The sequence below is a fragment of the Eptatretus burgeri genome, chromosome 5, assembly GCF_056783735.1.
Source record: "Eptatretus burgeri isolate ZD-2024b chromosome 5, Ebu_testis_v1, whole genome shotgun sequence".
NCBI classification, from domain to species: Eukaryota; Metazoa; Chordata; class Myxini; order Myxiniformes; family Myxinidae; genus Eptatretus; species Eptatretus burgeri.
Window position 1 is genome coordinate 27517134 of NC_140965.1, and position 19179 is coordinate 27536312.

At 45.5% G+C, this 19179-nt stretch overlaps 1 protein-coding gene across 3 annotated transcripts in view; it reads right to left on the minus strand.

Moving 5' to 3' along the window:
- Positions 1 to 19179, minus strand: part of LOC147026123 (microsomal triglyceride transfer protein large subunit-like) — a 227369-nt gene that overhangs the window by 206469 nt on the left and 1721 nt on the right. The window contains exons 1-2 of one of the 3 annotated variants that reach the window (XM_085881240.1): positions 4889 to 5095; positions 3641 to 3819 (exon numbers count right to left, since the gene is read on the minus strand). In XM_085881240.1, the coding sequence (XP_085737366.1) occupies positions 3641 to 3819; positions 4889 to 4952 (243 nt within the window). In that variant the 5' untranslated portion in view covers positions 4953 to 5095. Of the gene's footprint in view, positions 1 to 1898; positions 2017 to 3640; positions 3820 to 4888; positions 5096 to 19179 lie in introns of those variants that run through there. The other 2 variants (XM_085881242.1, XM_085881241.1) reach the window with 2 other exon arrangements.

Here is a 19179-nt window from a genome sequence, read left to right on the forward strand (position 1 = left end):
GTTACTTTCAAAGAATACGATATCTTAGAAAGGAAATATAAATCTGATGGAAGTTGGGGAAATCATGAAAACAGATGAGCAGGAAAAGTATATATAAAGTAAACCAAACTGCTTGCAGGCCAGAGTTTGACTGAGCTGGTATACTGTAGGTATTCTGTGCCTTTCTACTCTCGTGTACACTTTTGGTGCGCATTAAAGCTCTTCTCTACGACGATTGGTGTAGTCATTGCTTGATTGCAGACCCTGATCTCGACGTGTGTATATATATATATATATATATATATATATATATATATATATATATATATATATATATATATATATATATATATATATATAGTTAGGGCTGTGGAAATTCGCAAACCACCATCCAGGTCCCGAAGGTGGGGTATCTCTTAAGTACATGTGTAGTTATCCCCAAACCCGTTGTTTCGAGGGAATTAATGTGATTCATTCGGGCTGCGACGCTTTGAGATAGGCGTTTTTCTGTTCTATCTTTATATTGAACCAACCACGTCTCAACCACCATCACACAACCACAAACCACAACGCCGCTTCACAACAACCACAACCACACCTGCCTCTCAACAACCACGCCATCCTCACCACTCCGCCAGCAACCGTCAATATCTCCACGAACACAAAAGGGGAACAACAACTCTCGCCCCGATTTCTCTGGGAAACAAGAATGACGGTTGAAACTCAACTCCCGCCCCGATTTCTCTGGTGGAATGTCCCCCCCCCGCATGCCGCGATGGGAGGGGCAGGGTGCCGGGGAAATAAAAGGGCGCACGGAGGCGCCGCTAAGAGGAAGTTAGGTCGGGGAAAGTCACACCAGAGGAAGTCAGGTCAGAGGAGGTCAGGTCAGGGCGGTCGGTGAGAGTGTCAGTATCAGTCGGTGGTTCGTGGTCTTCGAGAAGCGGTCCGTAGAGCGACCCGCTCGTTGGAGCTTGCAGTCGGTGGAGAGTCCAGACGTCGCGGAGGGGACGCGGACTGGAGGTGCCACTCTGCCAGCTGTGTCGCGCGGACCTGCGCGTACGTACAAGGAGCGCCGGAGAGAGTTCGCCCACCATCGCACCGCGAGGGTGCAGGTCACCTGCAACGGTCTCGTGGGACTCTTTCGGTCTGCCAAGTCCCATGCCATCAAGGCCCACGGGCCCAGTCTGCCCCCTTGTCTTTGAGGGTGGCCTTTTCTTTTGTTTTTGTATGGATCTTGTGGCGCCGTGTCTTGTAAAGTAAAACTGTACAAGTGTTGCAGTGTGTTCGCGTATTCGGTTAGCTCTGCATTGTTGTTTTTGTTTTTAAATTGATATATGTGTGCTCTTCGTGTGTCATGTAAATAAAGTGCATTATGTTGAATTGTTCCCCGTTTTGCTGCGTCCTTTCCTTCGTTTTAATCTCCATCTTGCTTCACGTTAAGGGTTTGTAGTGGGCTTAATACGCCCGATAATTAATCGGAACCGTCGAGGCCGATGATAACACCGCTCGGTTATCCCGATAGCACGGAACGGACCGCTTAAGCGGCCCGTGTCCAGAGTCGACCTGCGGCAAGGTGCGATTGCCCGGTCTACAATCCGTGTGGGTACTGAGGTAGGTCGAGTTTGGCGAACAACCCTATCCCACGCGGGTGGCAAATTGGCACGATCGTGGTGAGGCCGAAAGGCCCACCCGTGACGAGTTCCCGGCGTTAGTCCGAGAGGGTCACGACAGAATTGTCCGTCCGGTGGGCGACGTGCCGCGATTCGAGTCACGTGGCCGATCGCACGCCGGCGGGCGCGAATTCGCAACAATATGTATGTATGTATGGATGTCCACAACATGCATTCTCTCCGACTCCTTATTCCTCCCAAGTTCCCACACCCATTGTTTGTCCGTCTCCATCTATTTTGTCCATCAACCTTGCTGTTGGTGTTTCCCCCTCTCTCAACTGTTCCTTTTGTCCTGTTGTCCTGTTGTCCTGTTGTCCTGTTGCGTCCTGATCCATTCAGTGTTTATGCTTTTCCACGAACCGAGACTCTGCATACAAAAATATATATAATAATTGTTCAGTTATCTCAGAACTGAAACGTGTGTCAAGAGGCAAAGAGAAACATGGGTTACCAGAACGCTGCCATTGTCCAACAAACTTTTAATCCAACTATTGCACACCAGGCCTGTTCACGCATACGCAGACGCAACATAGCAATACATCACAATGATAATGATGTACCGAATAGGTTGCAAGAGAGATAGTGATTGAATATGTGATCAGGGTTCACTTGACCTGACGATAAACACAGAACAGTACAGTACAGTACAAGTCATTTTGCATGCTTTCAATAAATGATGAACAAGGCGAGCCTTACTGGGTAAATAAAACCTGGTCAGAGCTGCTTTGCAGACAGCATTCAGTACCGAAGGTTCTTGGTAAAAATAGTGGTGGACATTCTCTTCAACCACTCTGGTCTCTTTTGTGACTATGGTCTCACCTGTCATGGGACTTGATTTTGATCAGTTATAAATGAGGTATTTAGTTTGTGTATTTCAGAGACTAATGATTACATTTGTTTTTGACGACCCCCCTATTAATAATGCAAAGGTTGATCAATAAGTGAACCAGGAACTTAACATAAACATGAGAGGAAAAAACAATCGTGGTCGTTCGATTTAAAGGTTAAAATTGGTCAAAAAACAAAGTAAAACTTTATTTACACTTTTAAGGGAGGAGAGGAGATTGGGACCATACTCTGTGCAGATTGTTGGTGCTGCTTAAGCAGTCTCTTTTAAGGGGCTTGTGTATAAATCAGAGTTTTGCAAATATTTGCCATCATCTTTCTATATCAGGCCATGTAATTTATGATCACCCGAAGTGTCGTCACTCAAATATAATAAACAATACAGTTATGTGTTAATAAAAACATTATATCAATATACTTTTTTAGTGAAAAGTATGAAAGTATTGTTATGGTCTCGATACGAGAAGAGATATAACTGATAGGAAGGCACTTGAATGTAGCACCAAAGTTCTTGACAATGTCAGGGAAACTGGAAGAAAATAATTGATGGGGTTGGGGGAAGTGAAGGGAAGAAGGGGACTTGTGTGAAAAGGGAATGATAAAGAGTGTGGTTAGGGTAAGGTGTCATAGAGGATGTAGCGTGGTGGGCTTGAGGAGGTTGGGTCGAGATAGAGGTGTATGATATTTTATCATTAACTAGAATATTCCTTTTTTATAATTAGTATTTTTTTGTATACAGTCGAGGTTTGTTTGAAGAGCTGGAATGATCAATAGATCAGGACAGTACTAACAAGAGGGAGAGAGAGTGAAAGAGTGAAAGAGTGAAAGAGTGAGAGTGAGAGGCAGGAGACACCAACAGTGGAGTTGAAATGCAAGACTTGGACAAACAAAGGGTGTGGGGTGGAATGGGGGGCAGTGAAGGACACGTGGGGGTGGACAAGATGGATATAGAAGGAAGTGACATTATGCATTTTGACATGATGCATTCAAACTCATATTAAAGTGCAAAATAGAAAATATGAACTCCCGGTTCAAGAACAGAGGGAAAGACACCACATCAGAGACCGTAATATAGTGAGAAAGCTGTGCTTCCTGCAATCCATGAGGTTAGATTTCTGTACGAATAAAAAAATAAAAACGCTCACCTGCAGCCGCACAAGTTGCTCTCCATTTCTTTCCCATGCCACACTGAGGTGAGCTCGTGTGGTCATTCCAACCCCAGCATTCTGCCCACTTGATCCACGAACGTACAGTGTTTCAGCCGAGGCTACGTACTTGTACACGTACACATGATGCGTCTGAAAGCGAGGGCCCATAATTTGAGCTGAAAGAAGGAAATAAAGGTCAGAAGCAGCTTTCAATATTCATCTCAATATAATATATCTGACTCATGATTGTCTCTGTGGCAGAGTGGTGACCTGTCAAGGATTGCAACCTTTGACAAGAAACTGCATCGGCAAAACCGACTGTATATAGAATGGCACGTGATGATGAATCATTGGCTAGTCTGTGTTTTGGTCGAATTCACCAATACAAGTGGTCGAAACGTTGGACCCAAGCCTTGCTAAATGAACAGCGATGGCAGTTGGTGACTCTTTCAGTTTTGAAAACCAAACGTACCGGATTTGAAAATGGTATCGCAACATCACGAGCTGTGTGCTCGTGTAGGAATACCAAACACACTAATTCTTACCATCTTTCTCTTAAAACCCTGTCATTGTGCGCTTTGCCTTTTTTGGTAAAATTCCAATTTTTCACTGTTGTAAATAAAGAGGTCTCGAGCTTGTTTGTGGTTGCACCAATAACGAAGCGCACATACGATCCTCGATAGGAAGACATCGACATGGTACAACATAGTTTGCTCTCTTGTATTATCAAACTGCCATCATAATATAAAAATCATGCAATTTCAATTTCTGAATCTATTTCAGGATGCTCCATGTGTATTCCGGGTCACACAAAAGGGAAATGGAAATGACATATCGACCGCTCTTTCCTTGGCAAAACGTTCATCCCTCCGTAATGAAAACGTTGATTGCTTCGCCATTAGAAATACTAAAGGGTAACTGAACTGAGCAGACGTCATGATACAAAGCCTGCGGTGATTTTCAATTGGCATGGAAGATGCAACATTTATTGGCAATTTGGCTTTAAAATAAATTACAAACGGAGGAAGTCACATTCGAAATTCCAAAAGCATAGAGTGAGGTGGCATTCAATTGGTGACGGATTTCTGCTGGAAGATTTATCCAAGACCGATGTGTTATCCCCTTTTATATGTTCATCTATCATGTTGCAGAGACGATGAGACATTCAGGTGCAGCCAAGGCAACGGCCAGCTCAGGTGGGACCGGCGATATCATAGGACTCAGCAAGAGAATCGGAAATCTTACCTCCAAGAGACAAAAAACGAGTTGCGGATGAACAGAGGAGCAGCGCAAGATAGAAAACCTTCATATTTTACACTTACAAAAGCAGTGGATTTGAAATACTGTATGTTCTAAATACAAGTGAGAAAAATTAGTGGAGACATGAAAAAAAAGGACGAAAGCGCTGAAAGGTAGAGCAGGAGTGAGGAAGACAGTGGCCCCTGATCTGATTTCAAATGAAAGGCAAAGTACAAAGTTCATGGGGGGGGGGGGTGTGGGATGGGAGGAGGGAGACAAAACTGTAGGGAGCAAACAGAGAGTTAATGTTCAACAGTTAATACGATGATGTCAGAGAGAACCACTTTTGGCAAATAAACTTTCAGACAATTGATGGAGCTGACATTTAGGCCTTCATCATTTTTTTTTAATTCATTCTTAGTTTACTTGATGCTTAAAGGATAACCAAATGGAGGATGGTCAGTTTCTCGAAACGCAAAAAATTAAATAAAAAAACTGCTTTGAAACTTCCAAAAGCAGATTAAATCACGGAGACAGTACGATAAGGCTCTGTTCGTGTTCCTCCAATGAGACAACATTCCCTTTTGGATATTAACAACTCGTGGAGCCTGATCCCTGATTGGACACTAACCGACTCATCAAAGGTATTGACAAGCCAGACAATTACTGTGCATGATCTACATTTGGACTTTCTAATTTGGCCAGGCTGCTATAGCTGGTCCAAAGGTATATGTCTTGCGAAATACTTGTACAAAGGTCAAATTATATATGCTAGGATGGTTCAAAACTCAACACTGCAAGCACTAATTTTCACTCCTGAACTTATACGATGAACTAGCAAATACTCTGTCAGTCAAAATGAATGAGACACTTATCTCGCTTGATATTTACGTTGGTTATCGAGATGGCTGGCAGTCTTCACGCTGCACGTGATTCATATCTTGCACTTTGACGTCCATCCTTGAATGATTTTCACCAGTCAAATAATGGGCTGGCATGATGGCCGATGAGTATGCACACTCACTTCCTTCGCTGTCAAGCCTGGGTTCGAATCCTGACCTCACTATAAATGTCACCCTGGTGTTTTGCATGCAAGGCGAGGCCTCAATGTATGTGCCTGCTCTCTGATGGATGTTAACCTGAGTGTCCCATCTGGCAGCATTAGTTTGTGAACGTTAAAAAAAAAAAAAAAAAATCGGTGTCCTTCGTGAAGAGTAGGCGAGTTATTGTTGGCACCATTAACAAATTACAGCCAGCATTAGTTTGTGAACGTTAAAATTCAGTGTCCTTCGTGAAGAGTAGGCGAGTTATTGTTGGCACCATTAACAAATTACAATTTCCTGCTCGAACTTATAGAGGCACTGCATCAGCAGCACAGTTTTGCTACCACAAATGATGCAGCCACAGGCTGCATAAAAATATAGTGAACCAGTCAAATACCGTGGTCTTCTTCAGGCAATCGGCACCAGACTGTGCAACAGATTAATTATCTGTACATTTCAAAAGATTATGTTTTTAACCAACTAAAAACTTCCTAATTACTTGCTCTTCCAACCTTTGTTATTACCTCTATCTGCTTGTTACTTGCAAAACCGAAGATTTGCAAGTGTATTAGTCAGTCGACTTTGTTATTCTGTCTCCCTGTCTGTTTGTTTTTCTGTCAATTGCCTACGGGTCACAATTCCAAAGTGATTGTCAGGAAACTTCGCCAAGTTGTAGATGTATTCACAATTGAGAAGCCTATTGATTTTGAGGTCAAAGGTGATCAAGGTCGACTTTATAAAATCATCATTTTTCATCCGATTTACTTGAAAATTGAACAGGATTTGCATTTTGGGTCGCTGAATTGGGAAACCAGCCGCTTCCGATGTCAAAAGGTCAAAGGTCAACTCAAGGTCAAACTTCTAAATCATCAATTTTCATCTGATTGACCTGAGCTTTGATTGAGGTTGTCAATTTTAGTCTCAATGAAATGGACAATTTGATGTATTAATGGCAACTTTAATTACTGTCATTAATATGGGGGGGGGGTAGATTTAAGAAGTATTGTGCTGAGCATGATGTGTGTGTTGTTTGTCGGTTTGTTTCTCTGTCTGTAAGCGGGATATCTCAAAACGTTATGGACGGATTCAGACAAAACTTGGTGGACAGGTTGAGTGTAGACCAAGGATGAATTGATTCGGTTTTGGTGAAGACCCATATCAGGATCCAAGCATTTTTGAAGTGATTCTTCACCATTGAGAAATGGGGTCAAAAACGAGAAATAATAGCACGCGATCTCAAAAAGTTGTGGACTGATTCGGATGAAACCTGGTGGGCAGATTGGGTGTGTGACAAGGACGAATCAATTTGATTGTGATGAAGATCCCGATCCAGATCCACATCCAGAAACGAGAATTATTTGATTTCTGAATGATTCTTTATCATTAAGAGACGGGGCCAAAAACGATATATAGCATGGTATCTCAAAAAGTCGTCGATGGATTATGACAAAACAAGGTGGACGAGTTGGATGGGTGACAAGAACACGCCAATTCGATTTGGATTCAGGTCTGGATCCATAACCGGCCCATCAGTGGGATACAAAACGTAAACTGTTCAGCCGAGTGAAGGTATGCGTTCCACCGAGTGCCATTTTCGTTTTACTTGCAGCCATTTTGATTTTTCAGCATACGCATTAAAGAGCAAACACGTGATTTGTGGGTACTGGTTTTCTCATGCACCATGCTCTGTTACAGAGTGTCGGTACTGCCGAAGCAGTTTCTTGACGAGGTTTTTACTGGGTAGTTTGCCATTGCCTTCCAGCATTAGTTATGGTAGGAATGTGAATATGTTCATGGTGCCAGCAATAGCTCGCCTACTCTTTACGAAGGACACCATGCAATATTTAACATCCACCAACTCATGCTGGCAGACGGGAGGCCCAGTTCAATATCAATCTGAGGGATGGCAAACACATTGAATCATGTGAAATGATAGCAATCACCCTGCCTGTGAAAGACCAGGATTTCTTTATGGAATTTTGCCCACCATAAAGCCAAAGACCACTCAAGGTGGGGGCAATACAAAAGAGGAGGAAATTGGGACCATGCTCTGTGCAGAGTGTTGGTTCTGCAGTCTCCTTGGCTATTGGTCACAATCCTGGACGGGTCACCACTCCGACACAGTATACCAGCATGCTGGCACTCATTTTGCCGACCTCAGAAGGATGACAGGTCGAGTTAACCCCACCTGGTATTAATTCAACAGCTGAGCAGGATTTTAACTCAGGATTCGAGGATCCAAAGCTCACCACTCTAACCATTAAGCCAACACCAGGCATGCAAAACAAAGGAAAGTATAGATATTAAACAGAAAGAAGAAATCTATTGACATTCCTCTTGAACTGAGGGAGGTTCGGACTGAGGGGGTAGCAGGATGCAGGTAAAGAGTTCCAAAGTGATGAAGTATAGGGAACGAAATGAGAAGATTACCTCATAGTCTTACTCCTCGGGACAGAGGCATATATGGATGGGAAGAATTCTGCAAAAAATAAAAAAAATAAAAGCTCAAAGAAGCCACACTGCGGTTGACGAAGAGAGGTTCAACGGATGATGCGAACTCCTGTCCCACCAGATTGACAGCATGTCGCTGGATTATTCAGAGTAAGGTGACAGGCTGCAGCACCAGGCAAAATGTTGCAACAATATTCCATGACAGGTTATATAGGTATCGCCAAGCACAATATAAGCAGCCAAGGCACTGAGAGACGCACTTGCTGATACCAGAGATGTTGTTTTCCCAGCTGATGAATGAGCTTGTATCCAATCCAAGCAAATGGATTTGCATTCCGGCCATGATAAAACCCTTCATTCCGCAAAACACAAAAACGCAAAAAAATCTGAAAACCCACTCCGTGGGAGTACCTCCTGTGCAGCTTCCCTTCGCAGGGCAGCTCACCGGATAACGGGATTGGGGCAAAGCCTTCGGAACCCCCAATCTTTGATGATAGGAGGGAAACCACGGTGTAACATTCCCGGGTCAGATTGTGGGAGAGTGTGTCAGAGTGGTGCTGAGGTGTCGTCCACCAGAAGGCAGTCTCCTTGGGTTAACCTGAGGTGGTCCAAACACAATTACTTTGGGTGGGTGCCTGGAATGTCTTATCCATAAGAGAGGATGATAACCTCTCTCCGTTATCATCTGAGCTCAAGCGTTTGAACATCAGTATTTCAGCTCTCTCTGAGGTTCGGAGATGGGATTGCGGCAAGATCATGGTGGGTGGTTACACCTACTATTGGTCTGGTCGCGCTGATGGTTACCATACCCAAGGAGTTGCTGTAGCTGTGTCCAATAAGTTGACTCCAATGACAATTGAGGTAACTGGTCAACGAGCGTATTATGAGACCAAGGATTCATCACTCCTGAGGTGTCATTTCCCTGGTCTCTGTTTATGCTCCGACTGAGGCCAGTGATCTCACCATAAAGGATGCATTCTACGCGACGCTCAAGTCTGTGGTTCATCAATGCCCCAGACGAGATATACTTCTAGTTTTGGGGGATTTCAATGCATCGACTGGAACTGAAAGGGATGGTTACGAGATGTGTGTTGGTCCCCATGGGTCAGGAACTATGAACCAGAATAGCACTAAGTTACTTGACTTTGCAAGAAGTCATGGACTTAGGGTGGCCAGTTCATAATTTCAGTGCCCACAAGCTCATCGCTGGGCTTGGCATTCGAACGCTGGCGGTGTGGCAAAGGAGATTGACCATGTCATCGTTGATGGTTGCTGGAGGATGATCCAGAACTGCAGGGTCTACCGGAGTGCTCAGTTTCTCAACACTGACCACCAGCTTGTTGCAGCAACTCCAAAGCTGCACCTTAAATCCTGGAGAATGATACCATCCCAGCCTAGGCTGGATGTTGGCAAGCTCAAGGATGAGAGGGCAGCTGAGGAGTTTGCGAACAGGTTGAGTGGAGATTTGAGGATTCTGGGTGCTTTGGGAGGTCCTGAAGAGTTGTGGGTGTCTTCAAGACCACCGTCCTTGATGTTGCCGGTGGATGTCTTGGAACTCACCGTAGGGCAAAGAAGAATTTTGTCTCTCAAGGGACACTGGATACCATTGACCAGTCACTGGGCCAAGCTGAATGGCAGAGCTGAGCTGTTCAGGGAGCTGAGGTGTAAAACTGTACATGCGCTAAGGGTGGACAAGGAGGCCTATGTGTGAGGAATCTGTGAGGGGGTAGAGCATCACCTGTGGTAAAGGGATTCTCATCCTGTTTACAAGGGAATTCATGCATTGTGTTCATCCAAGCCCATCCCTTTGTGTACTGCAGGTAGAGTGGAGGATGGTAGGCTCTTGACAGAGGAGTCCGAAGTGAAGGCCCGCTGGGCCGGTTACTTTGAGCGGTTGTACCAGGCTGATCCACCACCTATCGAGTTGGATGTCAGGGGTGTTACAATCCCTGTTGATGACCCTCCAATCAACTGTGGTCCACCTTCGCTTGTGGAAACACAGGCTGCGGTGAACCAGTTTAAATGGGGTAAAGCTCCAGGGATCTGTGGCATCCATACTGAACTTCAAGGCTGGTGGAAATGCTGCACTCGTGTCATTGTATGCAGTTTTGTGCTCTGCCTGGAACACAGGCATCATCCCAACTCACTGAAAGAGGGGCCTTGTTGTCCCTCTCTGGAAAGGGGTGATTGCCAAGACTGCAAAAACTACCGAGGGGTGATGCTGCTCTCAGTGCCGGGCAAGGTCTTTACTCTGGACGCAAGTGCTCAAGCAGATGGTGGCGAACCCTATCAATAATAATCCGAGCAGTCAGGCTTTACACCAAAGAGGTCAACGATTAACTGTATTTTTGCTTTTCGGGTCCTCACCGAACGCAGACGAGAGTTTCGGCAGGGGCTGCTTGCAGCCTCTGTTGATATCTGTAAAGCGTTCGATACAGTGAATCAGGATGCCCTCTGGAGGATTCTTGGTCTTTGTGGGGTGCCACCAAAACTGATCAATCTGATGTCTGAACTCTACTCTGGTACTAAGAGTGCTGTGAAGTGTGGTGGTACCATCTCTGACTTATTTCCAGTTGTTACTAGAGTTCATCAGGGGTGTGTACTGGACCCCACACTTTTCAGCACTTGAATGGACTGGATTCTCAGGAGGATGTCGGAGAGATCAAGCTGCGGTGCATCGTTTTGGAATGTCAAGATCTCTGACCTTGATTTCACAGATGATGCAGTCATCTTTGCGGAAGCTTTAGATATCCTTTTGGGGGCCCTCGAGGTGCTGAATGAGGAGTCGGAGCCATGGGGATTATGGGTTTCCTGGGTCAAAACTAAGATCCAGGCTTTAAATGCCATCTTGGATGCTGCCGTCCTGTCTGTGCCTGCTTGTGGTGAGGATGTTGAGGTCATGGAGAGATTCACTTCCCTTGGCAGTGATATTCATGTCTCTGCCGGCTGTGAGTCAGAGGTGAAGAGACGTCTGGGTCGGGCCTGGGGAGTCATGGATTCACTGGATCATGGGGTGTGGCGCTGCCGGTACCTGTGCGGGAGGATGAAAGTCCGAGTGTTCAGGTTCTTGGTGCTTCCAGTCTTACTCTATGGATGTGAGACTTGGACTCTAACCAAGGATCTGAGACGGACTTAATTCCTTTGGTACCAGGTCTCTTTGGAGAATCCTTAGCTATCGCTGGTCGGACTTTGTGTCCAACGAGCGGTTGCTGAGAGAGACTCAAATGAGATTTGTTACCTGCATAGTCCGTGAGCGTCAGCTGCCGCTGTATGGACATGTGGCTCATTTTCCTGACGCTGATCCTGCTCACCAGATTCTCTCAGTGAGCGAGTCTCAGGGGTGGAGGAGGCCAATGGGCCGACCACGTGCCTCGTGGTTGCAGCAGGTTAATCGGCATCTGAAGGAGATGGGGATGGGCCAGGTATCTGCCTGGGGGATGGCCAGACGGAGGCCCCTGGAGTACCGGCAGAAAGTGGACGCAGCGACGCACTGCTCTGGCGCATGCTTCCATACCTGACCAGTAAAGGTGACCCACTAGGGTTGAAAAACAGGGTGATCTTGAGTGGACACAGGCAACACATGTCTTGTTTAGGTTGAAAGTAATGAGCCAGTCATTTCGCCAGTTTATCATACTCTCTCGGTCCTGTGTGAGAGAGGAATTGCCCTGGACACGGGAAGCAGGAGACATTGTTCCTGGAAAGCTAGTATACGGTGTTGTCATCTGTGTAAAAAAATTAACTGTGAAACGATACAATCAGGCAGATAATTGATAAGTAAAACCCAACACAGAGCCCTGAGTAATACCAGCATTCCTATTATGGGCAAGGGATGACTGTCCCTCATGTACCACAGAGATTTGGTGATTTGCAAGGAAATCAGAAATTGTAACAAGCAATTCTCCAGAGATGCCATATGATTTTAGCTTGTGGATTTTTGTCAAAAGCCGTAAGGGTTTTTGCCACAATTTGTCAAAAGCCTTTGAGACGTCAAAAGCACCAACACTGGTTTCACCAAATGATCCAAAGCACTATTCACATGTCCCTCGAGTGATTGGAGATCAGACATCACCGGTCGACCTTGAATGCTGGAGGCCGAACTGGGCATCACTTTGGAGGTTGAGAGTTTCCAAATGATTCATGAGTTGCAGTTTGATCAAGGATTCAAACACTTTGCTCATAATGGGTAGAAGGCTAATAGGCTGAGAGTAAGAAGGATCTGATATTTCACCAGAGCCTTTAAAGACAGAGACTACTGAAGCCTGCTTACAGATCAGTGGAAACACAGACTTTGCCAGACACAAACTATACAATTTTGAGAGAACAGAAGACAGTCCTGGTGAACGCATCTTTAAATCAATTGCAAGGATTTGATCTGGTCCGGTCACTTTTGAGATGTCAAGCCCTTGAATAATCTTATCAACTCTCCTGGGTATGATAACAGTGGAAACACGAGTGTCAACACAGGAAGGACAAACAAGCAATGGGTTTCCATCTACTTAAAGCATGGAGTTTGCAGCAAAATGCTCATCAAAGAGGTTGATTTTTTTTTTTTTTGAGGAGATTTTATCAAAATAGCACAATTGGGCGATGATGGAGATCAATCCAAAAATATAGATAGACAATGGAATGCAAAAGTGCGAAGTGTAAGCACAAAAACTCTTGTATCGTATCCTCAAGGGAGATGTCACAGCCAAGTGGTTGAGATGCCTTTACATAAATACATAAACCATGAGAAGGTGGAAAATCAAGTACGTAGAGGATGTAGCCAGGCACAACAAAATATTTCGATATCACCTCAGTGTGGAGACAAGTTTCAGAGAGAAAGCAGATCTGGAGAGTTCAATTGCATGAAGGATTGTATGGCAGAGAAATTCACACAAACCCCTTTGATATTAGCAAAACAAATAGTTAGTGGCTTGGACTTCGGGACCCTTGGTGGCGAGACTCAAAATGCAGGTTGAGAACGGGTTTCATTGGATTGAATAGTCACATAATTAGAAGATATAGAGAAAGAAGGAACATCAGTTTCGCAAACTATATGTCATGTGCATGGCTGCAATGAGGGACATCAAGAGTCCAAATGAACCCCCAGCTGTAAGTCACCCTCGTGGCCTCGGGAAAGCAACCGGAAGTAGATGCATGGAAAATGAAAGTTGAAAGCTGGGTCAGGATTCAAACCCAGTCTTGGACAGCTTAGAGGTGAATGTGCGTACCTTTTTCGCCCACCATGGCTTGTGAATGGTAGATCTCCCTTGTGTAGTCTGCTCATAGCCAGAGGTATTATCATATATTCAATTAGCCACCTTTGCATATTTGGTGTATTCATCAAAAGGAGAGGAAAAAAACAATTTAATTAATATCTTCACGATGAATGGTGTGCTTCATGATGTGATACCCCCCTTTTCGTGAATAAGCACTGAAAAACTGAAAGCGGTGCCCACCGATACCAAGAAGATGGTACAAAAGTGGTTGGGACAGAATTGCACTGCATTGTCATCCACCGGACGAGAAACTTGCCTTCCATAGCTTTAGCAACACAGCATATCTACCCTCATCCCCCATAGGTGTAGTATGGTGGTTGTCATTGGTTTATAGTAGCTCATCTACCTTTTGATGGCATTTGTTCCATAAAGGGTTCTGCTATACCTCTCAGGCTACCTGAGTTGCCATGAACCAGTTCAACAGAATCTGTTTTTTTTGGGGGGGGGGAGGGGAGACACCGTCTCCTTACTGGATGACCGTTGGCTCCAAAAGAGAGCTCATCCGCCCTTTGTCAGGTGTTGTTTTTAGTCCTACAGGTTGTCACAGTCACCCTCCCCACTGGCAAGCCTGTAAGTGGAGTCAGTTTCATCCCAGGTAGCATTTGGTTACATGTTGCCAGTGGCAGTCCATCCAAAGATTGACCTGATGTGAATACACTTACATGAATACCCTGTTGGTACTGCATCGGTTCTAAGAGATAGAACTCAGTCAAGAAATGCACATCAACCTGGAATGTTTGCTTTCTTTTTTTTTCTATCTGCGAATGTATGTTTAACCGGGATTAAATTATGAATCCTCTGCTGGCTGCATTATCACGAAGGCATGGCTGTGCCACGGGTACAGTAACTTTGAAGATTACGATATAGCAGAAGCTTATAATTTGGCCAGGCTGACATGACACTGGTTATTTTGGAAAAAAAAATCTATCACATCCACAACCTGAACAATTGAGGACTGTGCTGCGCACCAAGGAGACATTTCCGATTACCATTGGCCAGATGTAGATCTGCAACCTCACGAGGATAGAAAGCACCACGAATCAATGGTGTCCTCATGTAGCTGAAGCTGTAACTGCTCCATTCATTCTTCTGGCTTATCTCTAGCTTGTGGAAGTGACAACATCATGAAATGGAATATTTTTCAAATCCATCACCTTCACAGCTAACTCTAGCAGAGGGGATAGCCTTCTCAAAGTTATTTCCAGAAAGGCTGCGCATGGTATGACGCTTTGTCTGTGCACAGATCAATAAAACATGCACTTCATCAGGCTTTGAGCACTCCGATGTAAATTAGAGAACACTTGGATGAAAGAGGAGAACAAAATTCATTTTAAAAAGGTGTAAAAAATAAACTAAGTGACTCTACAAGGAGCAAGCTTCAGCTCAATAACCAAGCCAGTGAACTTGCACCTGTGGACACTTGTAAGGAAAGCAATGTTTGGTGCCTGAAGTTTTGCTGAACAGCTGAGACTGTTTCAAATGCTTATCAGTCTGGAAAGCCATTTTTTGCTCTTGACATTTAAGTCAAAGGGCAATAAACAGGTTTTTGGGCAAAGCATGGGCATAGACCGAATTTTGTGTCCTTAACATTCTCTCGATTACTTCGGTCTCATCGCATCCAGGGAAATACAATTTTTTTGGAATGCTAAGAAGTGAGTCCTTTGATATTAATAAAGGTTAAAGAGATTCACCCTTTCCCAAAGCCCCAAGCCAATTATAGTATGAAATCAGTCACCTAACACAAAATTTTGGAATGCCTTTGGAGGTACATGTGGTGGAAAATCTCTTCCCAGTGCACATCAGCACATGTTTGCAAACAATTTTGTGTGATGTCACAACACAAGCAGAGGAGGATGTATAACCCTACACTCATACAGTCGTGAGGTAGTACACTTTGTGCAATCATTATTAAATGGCTGAAAGTGGCCACTTGGTGGTTTAATGGTTTGAATGTTTGCTCTGTGTCTGGGAGGTCAGTATTACAAACAAAAGCTGAGTCATGCCAAAGTCTCTGAAAAATGTTATTTACATACATATATATATATATATATATATATATATATATATATATATATATATATATATATATATATATATATATATATATATATATATATATATGTACAAGCCGGTAGGCAGACATGGGTAGTCGGCCATTGCTAGGCAACGGAGGGGTCCGTAGCAACGGTTCTTTCTCATCCATAACTCGAACATACCATGAACCTACCATACCAGTTTCATGTATATCTGACTCATGGTCTCTGAGATATAACGAATTTCGTTTTTTTATTGTTTTCGACCAGGGTTCATTCAAAGTCTATCTTCTCCGACAGTTTTCATCGGATCCGGCTGCAATTTTTTGACAATATGGCTGAATGTACTGCCCACAGTCGCTCGGGGCCCGATTTTTGTTTCGAAAAATTAATTTTTTATGATTTTTCAAAATTTTCAAAGTCCCGTTGCTCAGCAACGGTGGTGTCCATAGCAATAGTTCTCATTTGCACACAACTCTGTCATGGTATGAACCTACCAAGTTTCATCTCAATCGCCATTGTATTAACGGAGCACTGGACTGAACAGAGGGACAGACAGACAAACATATTGTTGTGGTTGACGAAATTCGCAAACCACCATTCAGGTCCCTGAGGTGAGATATCTCTGTAAGTATATGTGTAGTTAGGCCCAAACCCGTTGTTTCGAGGGAATAAATGTCATTCATTCGGGCTGCGACCCTTCTAGATAGCCGTTTCTCTTTATTTTGGACCAGCCGCCATTACTACCATTACTACCACCACCAACCACGTCTCAACAGCCATCACACAACAACCACCAACCGCAACGCCGCTTCACAACCACAGCCACGACCCTTGCCGTCACATCTCGCTCTCGCAACCATCGCATCACCGCCATTCCCGCGCCGCTTGTGGACACCGATCCTGGACTCGTGCAGGGCGCACGCCGAGCGCGGGTGCAAAAACACCAGCCTTTCCGAAGAAATCGGATCAAAAACGATTCACGCCCACTTCTGTTCCGTCCTATCAGCGAGCATGGGGCGATTTGGCCCCGCCTCCAGGTGCGTCGGAGTGTGGTCGCTATATGCAGATTCGCGGATCAAAAAGCATTCACGCCCACTTTTCCTCTGTCCAATGGGGAGCCAGCCAGAGGTAAAGGGTCGAAGGTGAAGGAGCGAAGCCACGGGGGCTATAAAGGGCCGCGTTCGCTCGCCAAAAAGGCAGTTGAGTTGGGAAGAGTCGGAGTAGTTGAGTCAGTCAAGGAGAGAAGAGAAGAGAAGAGAAGAGTCGGAGAAAGCAGTTGGACGGAGCTGAGAAGAGTGGAGAGTGGGAGAGTTGGAGAGGTGGCGGCGGCGAAGGCAGTCGAGAGGGCGCTCGTGTCAGAGTCGGGGAGCTGCGGAGAGGGGAGGCCGGTAACGCGACCGAGGTCGCGGTGGAGACGCTCGTCGCGGGACCCGAGCCAGCGAGATATCCTCATTCCCCCGAGCATCAACAACCCCCTCCTGTTTCCCCCCGCGCTGAGATAGTGCGAGAAGGGGGCCCCGTTCCCACCCCATACCAGGCAGTGCCAGCGAGGCCCGCGGAGTCGGGGCGCCACGGCCATTTTGCGGCTCATCACCAGACGGGTAGGCTCGACGCGGTCTCGGCCCCAGGCCCGTCTGCCCCCTCATAGTGGAGGGTGGTCCCTTTTTCTTTTGCTTTGAGTATATGTGTTGTCGGCGCCGTCTGTGAAGTAAAACTGTATAAGTGTTGCCGTGTGCTCGGTAGTCGGTAGTAGATCTGCAGTGTGTTTTTCTCTTTTACATTTGCTTTTTGTGCATTATTGTGGTGTTTCGTCTATTACATTTGCTTTTGCTGTATAATTGTATATGTGTGCTTTCCGTTTGCCATGGAATAAATGTGCTTTATGTTGAACTGTTTTTCCCGTTTCGCTTCGTCTTTTCCTTTATTGAATCTCCAACTTTATCTTTATTGAATATTGAAACGTAAAGGGTTGGTCGTGGGCTAAATACGCCCAATAATTAATCGAACCGTCGAGGTTGACGATAACACCGCTCGGTTATCCCGATAGTACGGAACAGGTCGCTTAAAGTGGCCCGTGTCCGAAGTCGACCTGCGGCGAGGTGCGATCGCCCGGTCTACCCTCCGTGTGGGTACTTCGGTAGGTCGAATTTGGCGAGCAACCCTATCCCACGCGGGGGGCCGATTGGCACGATCGTGGTGAGGCCGAAAGGTCCACCCGTGACTAGTTCCCGGCGTTAGTCCGAGAGGGTCACGACGGGATTGTCCGTCCGGTGGGCGACGTGCCGCGATTCGAGTTACGTGGCCGCTTGCACGCCGGCGGGCGCGAATCCGCAACAATATCGACGGAAAAAGTGATAAGGGGAGAACAAATTTCCCCAAAAAAAATTTGCAAATTTATTTTTCGACTAGATCGACTACCCAACAGAGACAGAAATACTGATAATAAGGGTAGAACAAATTTCAAACTTTTTTTTTCGACGAGATAGACGACCCAACAGACAAACATATCGACCAAAATACTGATAATAAGGGTAGGAAAAAAAAAATCTCAATTTTTTTTGAGATTTTTTTTTCTTTTTTTCAACTGGATCGACTACCCAATATATATTGTTACAGTGTCGGTGGTCGGCCGCGAACCGACCGCTCAGACGGAGCCGCAAGTCGAGTCGGCCCGACCGATCGCCCGGAACATAGATCACCGCCCGGATAACTCCGAGTGACGGGTCCTTGTACAAGAACCGAAATACGCCAATGGGCAGACCACGTGGGGTAGGATCGATTGCCAATCTTCAATTTACCTAAATACCCATGTGATCCAACTACCAGGGTATTCCACCCTCGACGGAACTCATACGAAACAAGCCGCTTCAGCGAGCCTTTCCCGTGCGCGACTCCGAGAGGCTTAATCGCTGAGAACTGTCGGTCCGAATGTCCCCCTTTTACGGCAAACCAACGGCTTTCAAACTACCAACACACAAAATGCTGTCAATGAAAGAATCGACGCGACGAGCTGAAAACATTTAACAATTGGGGTATTTATTAATAATAATGGGGAACGAGGGAAGCACGAAAGAGCAGAACTATACAGACTATACGAAATGCAATACAATAATTTACAGCACACAAAGCACTTAAGTTTCCTAATTATTAGACGAGCCCACGCACACACACAATAAATGGTGGCTGATGCCTTTAATAATGGACTCCAGCTCTGAGGACAGATGAGCTGAAACCCAGAACCTATCTCGAATCTCTCCACCTCGTGTGGTCTTCAAGCTGTTCGGACTTGGGCACCAGCGAGAGCGAGCTGGATCCAATCGCCGTGAGCCACGACCCTTCCCGAGCTCCAGCGAATCCTCTCGCGCTTCCGAAGACGTGCTGGTGAGATGAGGCGCCGATCCTTTCCGTCGATGCGTGCCTATCTCAAAGAACCACCTCCAAGATGAGGCCAATGAGTTGCACCAAGCTGGGAACCAAGCGGAGAACAAAGAGCTCCACGAACCAAG